Source organism: Bos grunniens, chromosome 10 (assembly GCF_055505025.1).
Source record: "Bos grunniens cultivar Pamir isolate PY7600 chromosome 10, Bosgru_T2T1.0, whole genome shotgun sequence".
Classification (NCBI taxonomy): Eukaryota; Metazoa; Chordata; class Mammalia; order Artiodactyla; family Bovidae; genus Bos; species Bos grunniens.
Window position 1 is genome coordinate 79,886,803 of NC_141174.1, and position 15,923 is coordinate 79,902,725.

The 15,923-nt window shown below is 42.6% G+C and overlaps 1 long non-coding RNA gene and 1 gene segment (V, D, J or C); one reads left to right on the forward strand and one right to left on the reverse strand.

The window, feature by feature from the left end:
- Positions 1-229: 229 nt before the first annotated feature.
- LOC147365089 (T cell receptor delta constant-like) overlaps positions 230-15,923 on the forward strand; it is a 154,569-nt gene continuing 138,875 nt past the window's right edge. Inside the window, 1 exon segment of the C gene segment in view lies at positions 230-411. Within this exon segment, the coding sequence occupies positions 366-411 (46 nt within the window).
- LOC147365090 (uncharacterized) overlaps positions 2,339-15,923 on the reverse strand; it is a 36,326-nt gene continuing 22,741 nt past the window's right edge. The window contains exon 2 of the long non-coding RNA XR_015135135.1: positions 2,339-2,554. This is a non-coding gene — a long non-coding RNA (uncharacterized LOC147365090). The remainder of the gene's footprint in view (positions 2,555-15,923) is intronic.

Here is a 15,923-nt window from a genome sequence, read left to right on the forward strand (position 1 = left end):
TGTGCTCCTGGAGTGCTTTGGATCTACCTTTAAAAAAAAAAAAAAAGCATTTCACACTCTTTTGCAATTGCTCTGTGTCTGTCTCCCCAAAAAGCTGAGCGCTCTCAAGGCAGAACTTTACATCCTATGTCAGAAGTTTCCTCTTACGTCTCCCAAATAGCACCTGACCTGTGATGTCATTAGCCCATGTTTGTTGAATAAACAGCCTAATCTGTGGCCTTGCAAGCCTGTCGCTCTCTCTCTGAGGAAGTGGCTAACCCCCAGCCACCCTTACAACGGACAAAACGTCCCATGGCTAGACAGCAGCTAATCTGGGCAGGGACAGGCAGGAGACCAGCACACCGCAGAGTCATCCCCATAAAGCCATGCTGTGGACCTGTGCCCTCTTCCACCTGGCCATCTGCTGGGCAGGTAAGGACAAGCTGATGGGCCTTTTACTCTTCAGGAAAGTCAGGAACAGTTTGCTGGGGTCAAAGGGAGCGCATTGCTGAGTATGGCTCTGACACTCCTCCCCGTGGGACGGAGGAACTTCTCTGAGGCCTCTCTAACTTGGGGCTTTCCCTTTCAGGGGTCTCTTTGGATGTAATTTTGGAATCAGAGACCAAAACTCTAACTGTCCTCCTTGGGGAGCCTGCCACCTTCCGTTGCAACGTAACTGGAGGGAACTGGAAGAACTATCAGATGAGTTGGTATAAGAGGAATGAGAATAATGTCTTAACTTTGGTATACAGACTAAGCAATAATTCTAATGAAAATGTAAGGGGTGGTTTCAAAGGGAAAATTGATACTTCAAAAAATCAATACGTACTCAACATTCAAAAAACAACAATAAAAGATGTTGGAACTTACTACTGTGGATCCGACACCCACAGTGCTACAGTCCTGATTCTGATCGCCTCAAATCTCCCTGAGTCAAACCAAGGCAGCAGATCCAACAAGAGACCATCTTTGCTAAAATAAGTACCACCCCTGAGGTGAGACCACTTTTTAACCTCAACAGGAACATCTGATAAGAGAGTCAGGAGTTGAGTTGGGGCCTTATCTTTGTAGTTGGTGGAGAGGGACTTTCTTTATCAGCCAAAGTGGTCAGAAAGGTCTGTTAGGGTTTGTACAGGGAGACCAAGGGGACCCTGCTTCTCTCTCACAGACTCCTGAGAAAAGACTAGGGGGAAAAAAACAGCTTTCAATACTGAGAAGTTCCTCTCATTGTGGAGAGGCTGAGATGAACATATTTCTACTCTAGGGAGTGCTTGCTGTAGCTCATCCCAGAGTCTTTATCATGAAAGCCTTTGTGTGCATAAACCAGATAAAGCAGTGATGGTTTTCCATTACCATCCTAATCAAAATTTCCAAAGCTATTAGAGATAGCTTTAACTCCTAGTCTGTGATGAAGGATGACTACAGTCATTTTCTGAGATGCTCCCTAACTATTTCAGGTATTGAATGTTTTATATCTTCCCTTAGCAACAGAGGAGCCCAGGGGACTCATGGGGAATTCAGGGAGGGATAACACATGGCCTTCTGTTATGTGGGTTGCCAAGAGAGATTTTGGAGACAAATATTTGTGGCAATGTGGGATTTCTGAGGTGGTCATAAATCAACTGAATTAAAAAAAAAAAAAAAAATAGACCCCTGAGTCACAAGTTGAAATGGAGGAGACTGAAGTATCTGGAACTAGAGGAAGTCAAGGCCTGGAGGCACCACTGAGCAAACTGAAGGGCAGGAGGGATTAAAGACACAAACATTTCATAATCATCAAGGGAGTGCTTTCATCCTATTGGCCTTAATAGCCATCTCTTTGTTTTTCTGCTCAAGTATCTATCTGTCTGGAATCCTCTGTATACATAAGGTTAAAAGTTAGGCATTAGGATACAGAGTAGATGTGAATGTGAAAACTACAGCTTTCCTCATGCCTTCTTCCCAATATTCTTTCCAATGTTATCTTCATCGCACATTTAGTTACAGGGCACTTACTGTGTTTATAATATTGGTATAGGTCATGGGAATAGAAAGAGTTCTGTGTTAACTTCTATTTTAAATTGTATTCTCATTAATGGATTTATAATTTATTTTAGAAGACAGAGCATTAGAAATTACAACTAGAGATATGAATAAATGATTAAAAAAATACTAGCAAGTACAATCTAACAGTGAGTGCTGTGACTTCACATGCAGTGTTCCAGGAGTTCATGAAAGGACAATCAGTATGAGGAAAGTTTCCTAGGATAGCTAAGGTTTGCAAAAGTTGGGACTTGGATAAGTGGGAAGGAAGAAGAAGGATATTTCAAGGTGAGTGTACTAGGTATCTATCTTTATATAATGAATTACCACAACACGGAAAGGTTCAAAGCATTTAATATCTCACAGATTCTATGGGTCCAGAATCCAGGCGTGTCTTAGCTGGGTCCTCCAGGGTCTCCCATCAGGCTGCAGTCATCTCAAGCATCTGCTGGATGAGAATCGACTTTCAAGTTCACTCATGTGGATGTTGGCAGAATTTGAGTCCTCACGTAGACTTCTCCACAGGTTCCATCATAGCATGGTACTTACTTCCCTACAGCAAAGGAGAGAGAGCATCCAAGGTGGAAGGCACAGTCTTTTGGAAACAATCTTAGCCGCGACATTCCATTGCATCTGCCACATACCACTTCGTAGAAATGAGTCAGTAAGTGCAGCCCATACTCGAAGGAAGGAGATTATATGAGAGCATGAATGAATACCAGGAGGTAGGGCTCATTGAGGGCCGCATCAGAGGCTTCCTACCACCAGGGATTAATGCAGCAGAGCAGGGAAAGAGAGAGCAAAAGCTCTGCTTGAGACCAAATTGTTTAAACCCTCCTGGCTACACGACCAATACTAAGAGAGATTGTTTCCAATCCAATTATGAACCCAGTCTACAAAGATTCTAATTCGGCATATCTGGGGGCAGGCCTAGGTACATGTATTTATAACAAGGACCCTGGGTGATTATGATGCAGGTAGTCCAAGGACATGTCTGAGAAATTCTGCTATAAGCAGAAAAAGAACTGTTGGATATATCCAAGTTCTTCTGCCCCGATGACAGAGAAATGGGCATTAGATATGATCAAAGAATCTCTTGAACAATGGTTTTTAATTCCAACTGCATATTTGACTTACTTGGGAAACTCTTTGAATATACCAATGTCTGGAATGTATCTGGAGATTTTGATTGCACTGGTGTGGGCATAGAGCTCTAGCTTCCAGGTACTTCGGCCTCCCCTCCCTGTCCCCTTCTCTTCCCCTTTCTGGTCTAAGACCTCCTGTTCCAAATGTGGTCTCTGACTAACATCATCACATCACCTAGAGGTGTCAGAATGTAGAATCTCAGGTCCATCCTAGGTCTACTGAATCAGAATCTGCATTTTCTCAAGATTCCCTAGATGAATTATATGCATATTAAGGTTTGAGAACCACTGGTCTAAGGACCCCCTCTTTATTGAAAAATTTCATGGAGACATGTAAATCAATTTTTCACAAATGTCACCCAAGAATCTATTTTTGTAAAAAGTTCCTGAAGGGACTCTGATGTGCAGCCAGGTGTGAGACTCACAATAAGCAATCAGTCATCCTCAAATCAGGTTACAGATTATATGTGTTACTAATATAATAAATGGTCTCATTGAGGTGCTATTGTGTCCTTGTATGCTCCTTGGAAGAAGGCATTACATAAATTCTATGTATGACCATTTCTCATTTATCCACAAGCAGATTAGAAAATGAATTAATATTTATTGAGTCAGTGTACTCTTTAACACACCATGTGACCTTCCTGGATTATCTATTGCAACCCGGGACCTTGTGTTACGCACCTTCACCTCAAAATCTAATCAGAAAAATAAATAAATTTAAAAAAAAACATGAATCATTAGTGTCTGATTAAGTCTGATGGGGAAGAAAAGGGATGGAAGATAAGACCATGTGTCTCTAGTTGTCCGTTCCTCTTGCAGGATGGATGAAAACATGAAGTTCTGGCCCATATTGGGCTGAGACAACTCAGAACCTGAGACGGGAATGGGGTGAGCATGAAAAACAGAGCCTGGAGCCAAGGAAAAGGGACATTTGAGGGGAAAGCAAGCAGACTGCCCAGTAACAATCTGAGAGAGTCTGGGCACAAAACAATGAAAAAAGAAACCAGACAAGAATTGAAAGTAAAGACCTAGAGAAATCCCTGAACTTACCAGGAGGCAGATAAGAAAGGCTTTTACATAATACTTTAAGCCTCGGACGTGGTGGAGATCGGGCCACCAAAAGCTCTAGTATAGTATGAGCATGACCAAGTGTTTCTGCAGAAATCCAAGAGCCAAATGAGTGATATGAATGTCAGCAAATATTTTTGTATTGTCCTAGTTCTTCCCTACTGCACTGGTAGAGGTGATTGAGGGTTGAATAAATTTATTTTATTGTTATCCCTATTATCCTGCTTTCTGTGATTTTTATCTAGCATGAAAATGGATCACTTGAAAGAGTTCAGAACAGTAAAGAGAAATCCCAGAGTGTCTGAAAAAGTCTCTGAAGTCAACTGTCAGGGAATGACAATAAGCATGCCACTTCCACCAGGCTCCCAAGCAAAAGAGTCCCTGGGTATCCATCCTGTGTGGCTAGAAATGAAGGATATGATGGTTCAAAAGGTGCAAGAAGTTACCATGTAAAAAAGAGAAAAAATAAAAAAATTAAAAAAAGAAGGTACCTTATGTCCAAGAACAGTGGCATCCATTGGCTGCACTTACAAAAACAAGTCATTCAATATCTGGAAACCACAGTGTGGAGTAAGAGGCAAAAGGGAAAAAAAGAGAGAAATCAGAGTACACTTCTTCCTCTGCATCAAACCAAGGAAGAAAATGTCATTTCAATCATGAGGTGTCACAACCTTAAAGAAATGACTCATTACAGAATCCTGAAAGTGCCCAGGGAAGATACAGAAAGGGGCTGAGTGAGGAAATGGACTCATGGAAATCCAAGCTGTGACCTTCAGCCTAAACAATTAAGAGTTTAAACAGAAAATTAGAATCGTTGAATTTGAAAGCCGGAAGGGATCTTAAAGGTCAAGTAGGAATCTCTCCATTCAATTTACATGTTCATTAAATATTGATTGAGTAAATGATCATTCAGTCTCAAGTATTTTCGATGATAGTCCTTACATTAAAAAATCCCTTCTTATTGCAGATCAAAGTCTGCCTCCCTGTAACTTTATTATGTTGGTCTTTGTTACACATTGTGAACCATAACACACTAAGTTCAACCCTCATATTTTCAATTATTTGAAGACAGCTATCATATCCAACCTCCAAATCCTCATTTCTTGATACCAAATTCTCAACCATTCCTCCTTACTCTCTCATACATTTTGAACTCTTTCAAGGAAAGAATACAAGTTCAATATATTTTTCTTTTCCATACAATTCTCAATACAATGACTACCATATAGTGGGTAGTTAATAAATATGACTTGACTATGAATAGATGAAGTATGTATTCACCTGGTATGTATTCATTCGATGTATCCTGGTTGTTTAGCATATCCATGTAGATGCTTCAAAATTCCCTCAGCAGAACTCCAAGGCTTAAGTCAAGAACTTTGCTTTAAACATGATCCTTTCCCAAGGTTTCCTACCTTACATCTCATCTCAAATCCATGCACTTCTCTTCATCCTCCACCACTAACACCTGGATCCAAACTACCATTTTCTCATGAAATGTTTCATCAGCCTTTTGAACAAGCTACCTGGTCTCTGGGACCTTTCCATATATCCTCCCTACAGTAGCCAATGTGATCCATTCAAAATACAATCACAGTCATGTCAGATCCCTGATTTAAAATCTTGTAAATTACTTCCCATTGCTTATAAGCAAAATACCAAAATCCTTAAAGAAACCTCTAATACTCTGCACAATTTGACCTCTTCTCACCTCCACTTCCAGTACCTCTCACCTTCTCTCCTTCCATTTTCCATGCTCCTGTTAAACAGGTCTCCTCCAGTTACTTAAATGCACCAGGTATCCTTCCACCCCAGGACCTTTGCACATAGTGTTCCCTCCCTATGGAATGCATCTTCTGTTTCTTCATCACTTATTTAACTCCTATTTATCTTTTGGATCAAAGTTTACACATCAGTTCTTCATATGTGTCAAGATATCCCAGCAAGTTCAGATTTGGGGTTCTAAATATGCATTCATATTTCTGTCTGTAATATATTTCACTAATAGAATTAATGTTTAGTTTCTCATTAGTTTGAAAGCTCTGAGACACCCAGGAATCTGTCTGCTCTTGCTTATCTTAAACCTGATAAATTGCAAAAATAAATTTCTATGAATAATTAGATGACTGTCCTAGATTCCAGAATTTCCCAGAATTTGGTGATTATCACTGACTCTGGGCTGCAGGCAGGTCCCCAAGCCTTGCTATATTCTCACTTTGCAGTGGTCTTGAAGTCTCCAGAGTCACCCTGTGCTACAGACCAATTGTTCTCAGAGACCAGTGATTTCCATCCTTTCTCTAGTTGTCTGATATACTCAAGAGCCTATTTCAGGGTACACTGGACAACTGAGATGGTCATAGGATCTACCCTCTGTAGATTTGAGCCAGTTCCCACACAGGGACCTGGGACAGGGAAGCAAAACCTGCCCAGAGAAACTGGCCAGCTATAAGAAATCAGAAGGGCCAATATGATGATACTCTTCTCAGTGACTCCTGACTGGGCTTCTGATGAGCCTTTTTGGTGTTTTGGATTTGGGATGGGTATTTTCAGTAGCTATATTATTAAAATGCACAAGTCTGTAATTATGGGGATGGATACCCTCATCCCTCAAATATGTACTGAGCACGCACAATATTCCTGGTGCTGTGCCACATGCTGAGCCATAGAAACTGTCAAGGCTCAATTCCTGTCCTCAAGGTGCTCTTCCTAGTGGGAGAAACAGACAAGAAATTAAAGACATTAACAGAGGAAGGAGCACACAGTTGTGAGAACATAGAGCGGGAAGTGATGGCCTAGAGCTGGGGATGGCTTCTCATAGGAAGTGAGGTGAGCTCCTAACAGAGAAAACACTACTTCCTTGAAGAAATATATGCTTGGAAGATGACCAAGATGACCCGAAGATGACCCAGGAAGGAAGATGAAAACCCTTGATAGCTAAGTATATACATGCGCATGCACACACACACACACACACCTTTAAACTGATATCTACAGTTTAAACAAACAAACATACTCAAAACAGATGGAAATTTACTGAACTTAGGCTAGACACAGTCTCTTTTTGTGGGGAAGCTAATGTCTATCAGAGTTTTCACAGGGGCTCTTTAACCACAGATGCAGCAAATTCCCTGCCAAGCAAAGCTTAGAGATTTCCAAAGTACCACTGCTGTGCACAGCACAAAACAGACCAGCTAGATGGGAATGGCATGGATTGAGGAGATAAAGATTTAAGAAAAGCAAACAGGAAAGGGGGAGGGAAAGAACATTTCCTTGGATAATGGTCACTCCTTCCAACTTTTTGTTCTTATTGAAGAGCCTTCCCAAACCTCAGAGATTTCCCAGAATTTAGTGACATGGGGCACACCCATCCCGCTAATGGGAACTATGAGGAAATGTGGAGAGACTATTAGGAAAGCAATGTAGAAGCTTGATATTACTTCTGGATTTACATGGATGTAGTAAATAAAATTGTCCTTATTATTAGTTCAGTTTCGGTTATTTCAACTTTGAACCAGTTTTTGTAAATTAGTGAAATGCTAAGAATAATAAATTTGTGCACTTTTGCTTTGCATATCCACCTGATTTTATTTAATTTATAATAATTTAATGCAAAACTATCAATTATCTTTATTCACCTTAACAATGTAATTGAAATGTCAAAGGAAAAAAAGAAAGTAGCTGAGACACCAGGGAAGCCCAGCGCACTCTACAGGGAGGCAGGCAGTGCCAGTGGGACTAGTTATGAGCGTTCGCTTCTGTGTGTCCTTTGACTTCCTTCATTCAGTTTGAAATATTGAGATTTCCTCTCAGATATGTCAGCATCTGTAGTCTACACTAAGTCTACAAATCTCTATCTAAGCTGATGGAGTCGTCTCATTTTATAGAGTTGTTTCTCGCCAGAGCAAAGGTCTAACTTTTCTCCAGTGAAGTATAAAAAAATTCAGCTACAAACTGAGCCACTGTGTTTTCTGCTTCTTCCCCAGGATTGTCTCTCTTTTGGGAGCTCTGGAAAGAAACTCATATTTATAGCAGCCTTCCATATTTCCCTCTTTGTATTTGTCAACTCTGCTGCTGTAACAAACAGCACCAATACGTCAATAGCTTAAACATTTTTTTGTTGTTATTCCTACTTTTACTACAAGTTGGTGGCTTCAAGGTGCCTGCTAAGCTCTGCTCCCTGCATCTTCTTATTCCAGCATCCAAACTGAAAGATGGCTCACTATTTGGGACACACTGTTTTCATGACAGAGGAAGAAGAACAAAAGAGTCACTGGCAGAAACTCAGAGTGCTCCTCAGAGCATCTGCTTGGACATGACATACATTATGTCCACCCATGTTCATTGACCAAAGCCTTTGGGCCACACTCAAACTCAGCTGGGCGGAACTCATACCCCTCCCTCAGAAGGTGCCATAGGAAATGAAGCAACGCAGGGATTGATCATCTTTTTCAAATAAAAGGGAGGATCAAATACTTGTGAATATAATTGAATATAATAATAATGATACAACCTACCACACCCTTTGACTCCATTCATGTCATTTGTATCCAACATGCAGAATTTTTCCCCACATCAATTAAAAAGGAATTTGGCATATATATACCTATGGCTGATTCATGTTGATGTTTGGCAGTAACCAACAAAATTCTGTAAAGCAATTATCCTTCAATTAAAAAATAATTTTTTAAATGAATTTGATATTTTTTTTCTTCTTAGAAAAACTCGGAGACCACACTTGCCAAATTGTTCTTCAGAATGTCACTATCCTTCAAGATGTTAATGGTTATTAAGCAATTAAAAAGGATCCCATAGTCAAATAAGTTTGGCAAATGCTCTACCTTAATAGATCTCTATTAGCATTCACAATTCTTTCTTAGCATATTATGTGCTCTGAGAACTCCTACTGTAAAGATGCCTACTTAGCCAGAACCAGATTCAGAGAATCCTTTCTATTAATGGCATAACCATTAATATCTCATGAGATTCTAGTGGGCTTCCTGATAGCTCATTTGGTAAAGAATCTGCCTGCAATGCAGGAGACCCCGGTTCATCTCCTAGGATGGGAACATCAGCTGGAGAAGGGATAGGCTACCCACTCCAGTACTCTTGGGCTTCCCTTGTGGTTCAACTGGTAAAGAATCTGCCTGCAATGCGGGAGACCTGGGTTTGATCCCTGGGTTGGGAAGATCACCTGGAGAAGGGAAAGGCTAGTGGCTACACTGCTCTCAAGGATTATGAGAGAATCGCCCAGTGGATTCTTACTGTTTTCTTATTCCTGGGCATCCAGGTTGAAGGACTAATGATGATGAGAGGGGTTATGCCTGAAGTCAGTGGGTCTGTACAGGCCTCCAAAAGGAGGCCTGCATTCTTGTTAAAATCTTACTCGATGTTAGGAATATGAAGATGCTATTCGGATACTATTTTTTTGCCTGCTTAAGCACACACACCTTGGACTGGCTTTAATTCTTCCTTTATGCATCAAATATATCTTGAGTCCTTTCTGTGCCAAATGCCACACCAGATATGTTTGAGTACATGTTTGAGCTAAACAGAGGCCTTGCCCTCCTTAAGATAAGAGGAGACAGACATAAAGCAGATCCGTTGGATTTTCCAGGTAAGAATTGCCATTTCCTTGGGTTGCCAAGGATTGCCATTTCCTTCTCCAGAAGATCTTCCCGACCCAGGGATTGAACCCAGGTCTCCCACATCGTAGGCAGATGCTTTACTGTCTGAGCCACCAGGGAAGTCAGGAATAAATAGCCAACAACTATACAACCTCTCAACTATGTACTTTACCACCGGCCATCCATTTTTCCTTTTTTATTTTTATTGGAATATAATTGCTTTACAATGTTGTGTTAGTTTCCGCTGTACAAAGGAGTCAACCATACATATATTCCCTCCTTCTTGGACCTCCCTCCCACCACCACCCCCATCCCTCATCTAGGTCATCACAGAGCACTAAACTGAGCTCCCTGTCTTATAGGGTAGCTTTCCACTAGTATTCACACATGGCAGTGAATATATGTCAGTACTACTCTCTCAGTTCATCCCTCCCTTCCCTTCCCTCCCCTTATCCATAAGTCTGTTCTGTCTGCGTCTCTATTCTTGAGCTGCAGTGCTTTCCATGCTTAGCTTCTGAGATGTTGTACTTTGCTGATTTTCCTCTATATCACTGGCCTCTCCTTCTCAGTCCCCTTGCTGACTCTTCTTTTACCCAGCTTATGAATATGGAGCACCAGGGGCCCTTGTCTAGGTCCCTCTTCCTTTCTGTATCTTCCCCTAGGTGATCTCATTCACACTCACAGAGTTGAATTCCACAGACGTGGTCAAGGCTCCCAAATTAATATCTCCAATGCAAAACTCCCCTCTGAGGATAAGATCTCCCCCCAGTTGAACCACCTTAGCACTTAACACCTCTCTCTCTTTTTTAAATTCATTTTTTTTCTCTGCACCTAACTCTCTTGAGTCATTTCATGTTTTCTCTCTTTTTCCATGATTGTTTAGAAACTTCCTTTATGCTCCTCCTAATTTATAAACCCCTTGAGGGTAGGAATTCTTAGTCTGTTTCATCTCCAGTTTCTACGGGGTGTTGCATACTAAGTGTTTAATATATGATTATTGAATTTAATGTGTGAGCTGAATTTCTGCTTTAGGGATCTCTGACACACAGCCAGTAATGAAAAGGAATATTTTATTTAAAGAAATAATGCCTCATCCTTTCTGTATTTCCAAATGAACAACCTCAGATGAGAGAACACAGCTACATACTTTGACATGAGGTGAATACTTAAATTTAAAAATGCTAAATGCAGCCAATATCATCCCTTGTGGTCACCGGAGCTGCCACAAAGGTTTTATATTAATAAACTGCCTATATGCCACAGCCCATCTGGCAAGGCTGGTGTGTCAGTGCCCATTCGTATCTGCTCCCTCCTTTGAAATGAAAAGATAAAAGAAAAGGACAAGGGTTTGCCTAAAACTCTCCTATCCAACTAGAGCAAGGGTTCAACCACATAATGCTGATTCCTTGATTTAGATTCAGAACCAGAGGAGGACAAAAGAGGCAGACCCCCTGGATTCCAGGAAGATGCTTCACCAGCTGCTCTAATAGCTTGTGGCAACTGCACCTCTGCTCCTTCATCTGAATTTTGATCCTGTTCTTTTCCAAGCTCTCCCCAAGGCCTCTTCCACCCATCAAAATCAGCTCATCTCATATGCCTTTAGAAGAAAAGAGGACTGATGGAAGCTAAGGGTTGTCTAGAGAAAATCCAAGAGCCTGTGTGCACTTGATGATCTGCTAAAGTAGGTTGGGGGTCAGGATGACCATACAGAGAGGCCCTGATTATAATGTAGACATGACCCCACAGCGCCTTGGTATGTGTACACAGAAGCTGTTTTTACTAATTGTGGTTGCCCTGAAAAAATTTGTCCTTGGCCTCCACATGCTTGAAGCTTAGGGTTTAGTCTTTCAAAATGAGAGGAAAATCGTCTGGATTACCTTTCTTCCATAAAAATAAATATTTTTCAACTACCGTGGCATTTTAAACTCTATTTTCTTTTCTTGCTAGTTTCCTTTCCCTATCACACTTCCCTGAATAAACACAGATTGTGCTGTAATATTTATTAACAAAGGGTTCTCTGGGCCGACAGTGGTTTTAGGAATTCTACCGGGCATTCAGTATGCTGTCCAGCTGAGTCCCCAGCCACGTGGTAAGTCAACACAAACACAGCAGATTGTGAGCAGAGGCAACAGTTCTCCTCCGAGCACACCGCAGTCTCTGGGTCACCAATCTGGAACTTGAGCTGGCATGTCTAAAAATAAGGTCTTCTGACAGAGACAGACGATTGTCTGTCAGTTGAGTCTTGCAAAAACATCCCCTTTCCCTGTGCTCTTCCAGCCCATCTTCTTGGCGTGCGCCCTTCCCTCTGCATCTTTTGTTTTCCTGTATCCCTGGTTTCTCCCTGCAGCCTGGACACTGAGGTCGGTTTAGATTGATGTTGTGTGCTCTGTCACGGGCCGCGATTTCACTCACAGTTCTGCTTCCGTCTGACGGATGCTGAGGTTCTTCCTCACGCGGGACTGTCTCACTGCATGGTTCTTCCTTCACTCTCCTTTGGTAACATCCCAGTCCACAGTCACTTCTCAGTCACACATGTGTGCAAACTCTCAGACTCCCCGGCAATTAAAGCCCTGCCAACTTGAGTAGCTTGTATTTCTATTCAGTATTCTTTTCATTCACTCATACCAAGTGTTCATTATGCAGCTCAGTGTTAACAGCCCTTTAACTTGTCACTTCCATGATTAATATAACAGCACTTGCATTCTAAACTAGACTTGAACACAGCGACACCGTGGTCGTCATTAAACAACCACTTGTAACTATTGTGTCCCCAGCCGTGGTGAATATGATATATGGGTAACAGTGTATTTACCCCAGTCCTTGGCCCTATACCCACGCCCACTTTCTCCCAGAGACTCGTCACAAACCCCACATAACCAACGAGAATGTTAGAGTTACAGAGGGTATGGCAACAGGGCAGAAGCAAATGCAGAGTGGGTGCCGTTCCTGGGACATGGCAAGCGTTATGGTAACCCAAGCTCCTATCAGACCAACATCCACTCACATACTAACTTTCCCACTTCATTGGTTTCAGAGTCTCTTTTTCCAGCCCCCAGAGCTACCTCCTGGCCACTTGTTTTAATCTACCCAGCTACCTTCCCCAAAGCACCTCAGAGTGTCAGGTTTTCCTTCCATTGTTTCCTCAGCTCTGTATCTTTAGAGCTGACAGCGTGTTTGAGCATTCTTTCAGACTCATTCCCTTTTCCCATCCAACCTGTGATAAAACTAAGCAAAAGATGCATTAGTTCAGAGCCCAAGAGGTAGGAGATACCCTGGAGCTGTTTTGGGGCTGGAAGAGCAATCAGAAAAAGCATGGATGACACAAGCGTTTGCTGGTGGCTGTGGGAGCCACAGGCTGTTCTGGCAGCTGGGCCACCACACCCTTCTCCCAAGGAAGAGAAAGTGAGGCCTCTCCATCTTGGCATTTCGCCTCCTCTGGCAGCACAGCCCCAACCCAGAGAAGAGGGGCATCTCAGTGTCTCTTGCTTGAAGTAGAGTGGGAAGCGTTCACCCTCAGGGGAGGCCTCAGCTATTTCCTCTCCCTTTGACTGGAGGATAAAGGGTTTGGTTTGCTTCCCTGTGGAAGGTAAGGCAGGGATTTCCCTGGGGTTCTGGGAGCGCCCAGTACTGTCACCGCCCTCTGCCTTGGGTCCCTTGGCAGGTTAGAGGATGTAAGATGTATAAGACCTTAATTCTACATGGCACCCAAGTTACAGAATTTGAGCTCCTTAAAGGCATGGAAACACAGACATTCTACTCATAAGCTCTCATCTCCAAAGGAGAAAAAAAAAATGTATCTTCTCCCTCTCTCTGACTTGTTCCCCAGTTCTACTGCCAAATAAGAACCTTGAGCAAAATATTTTTCTCCCTTTTAGGGGAGGAGAGTCGGGGTGCTTTTTCTTATGTGCAGAGAAATATTGCAGAGGGGAGGGCTTCTATTCCAAGCCTGTAAAACAAATAACCTCTGGGCCCAATCCAGGTTTTTCCAGCTTTTTCCTCTCTATTGGATATTGTTGGATGGAAGTACAAAATTACCATTGTTTTGGGTTTGCTATTTTATAAATAGACAAAGGCATAGGATTAGCCTCTTATCAGCATGAACAGCTCTGTTCTGGCCTCTCCATGTTCCACCTGAGGACCACCAGACCCCCACGGTGATCCAGCAGGCAGGGGAAAAGAAAGAGGAGTTCCAGAGACAGCAATAAATTTACATTCTACCCACAGCTCTCGCTGTGGCAGCAATCTTCACTGTGAAATCAGCAGTTTCAGGAGAGCAGAAGGTAATTCACCCCCTCCAAAACCACGTGGCCACTTCAGGGCACTGCACACATTTTCACTCTTTATGGCAGGTCTCCTTGGATGACTGTGCTCTGTTGTGAGCCTGGGAATTACAGGACAGAATCAAGGAAAGAAAGAGGGAGGGAGAGTGGGAGGAAGAAAGGGAAGAAAAAGAGAACACACAATGAAACACATCAAGAACCCATTACCCTGTGGGTCTGGTGAGCTGCGGGCTGCGTTCCACCTCAAACACACAGAGATGTGCTGTCCGCAGCCAGCACACTCTCCTGGCTGAATTCATTCTCTCAGGAGGAGGTCAAGTAGGGTATAATTCAGATCTTGACAGTCAGGGCAGAATTAAGAGGAAGAACCAAGAATCATAGACTTCGCTCATTTTAATCGGCAGAGAAGGACCCAGAAGGACACGGACAAAAGCGCTTAACAACTGTTTACTAAACACCTACTTAGTGCCCAGCACTGCTGTAAGGGTTCAGGGCAACCGGGAGACAGCTGAAGCTGACCTCAACAGGCCCTCATGCCCTCTGATTCATAGGAGGTGGGCAGTGAGCCATCACCAGAGAGGAGAGTTATTGAGGGCCCTCTCTTGGTCCTGGAGAAAAGGATAAGACTGACAGACTGTCCCAGTCATAGGTGACATATGGCCACAGGTTTTGGCTTGTCCCTGAGGCCAACACTATAATAAGCCTTCACTGCACTATAAGGTCTATTCTTTGTTTTACTAAATGATCCTCTAACACAGTGGTTTTCAACCCTAGCTGTACATCAGAATTAACTAGGGAGTTTTCTTTACATCCTGATGCCTGGACCTCATCCCAAACCAATTAAATCTGACTCTCTGTGGGTAGCACCCAGGCTTCAGTATTTTTCAGAACTTCCCAGAGGATGCCAATGTGAGGCCAAGATGGAGAACCACTCATCAAGGTGGAGGTGATTGTGCTACTTACCTTTCCAGTTTTCCTCTGCCTCTATACTCCTCTTGTCTAAGCTGTTATATTTCCTCTTTATTTTTAGTTTGTTCTACTTTGTCCTTTCAATAGCTAATTCTACAATACCCCATTAAACCTTTTTTCATGCTTTAACTTTGCTTTCTCTCATTTAATTTTCATTGCCTGCTCCACTTACTCCATCTTCCCATTATGCTTATTTTGTGCTGTGCTGTCTCTAGTATAGCATAGCATCGACACTTACAGGGCCCTTGACATGAGCAGAATACTACAGGAGACACTTAACTGCTACTAGAAATTAAATCCAATGCAATCATATTTTCCATTAAATCCTGTGTGACAGTTATGGGCCCTGGTCCTGCGGAAGATGGGCATTTTGGCAAAGTCTATCTCCCTTTCTAGGAAGCAGCTCCCCGGGTACATAAATAAAAGATCCAAAATAAATATACTGCAACAAAAAATAAAAGGAACATCCACAACTAGGGGCGAAGGAAGATTAAAAGCTGTCTGAATCTAAACAGTACATGTGGCCTGCCAAAATATTGGCCTCACTCTACGAGGGAGATGCTGCCATTTGCAGCAGAAAGAAAAAGCCCCCAGATTGTCTGTAAAACTGGTGAAGCTGTTCTCTGGGGGAAGAACATCTGCTGATTCGAGCTCATTTGTTCGTTGTCCATAGGCAAGCCCAAGAGCACACAGGCGAGTGGCAGAGGCACTGAGGGCGAGATGAGGAAGAAAGGGCAGGGAGACAGTCCCAGAAGCAGACTCTTCAGAACTCAGGGGAAGCCACGCAGCACATCTCCTGCCACTCGGGTAGGAGCCACCTTGGAGCCTCAGGA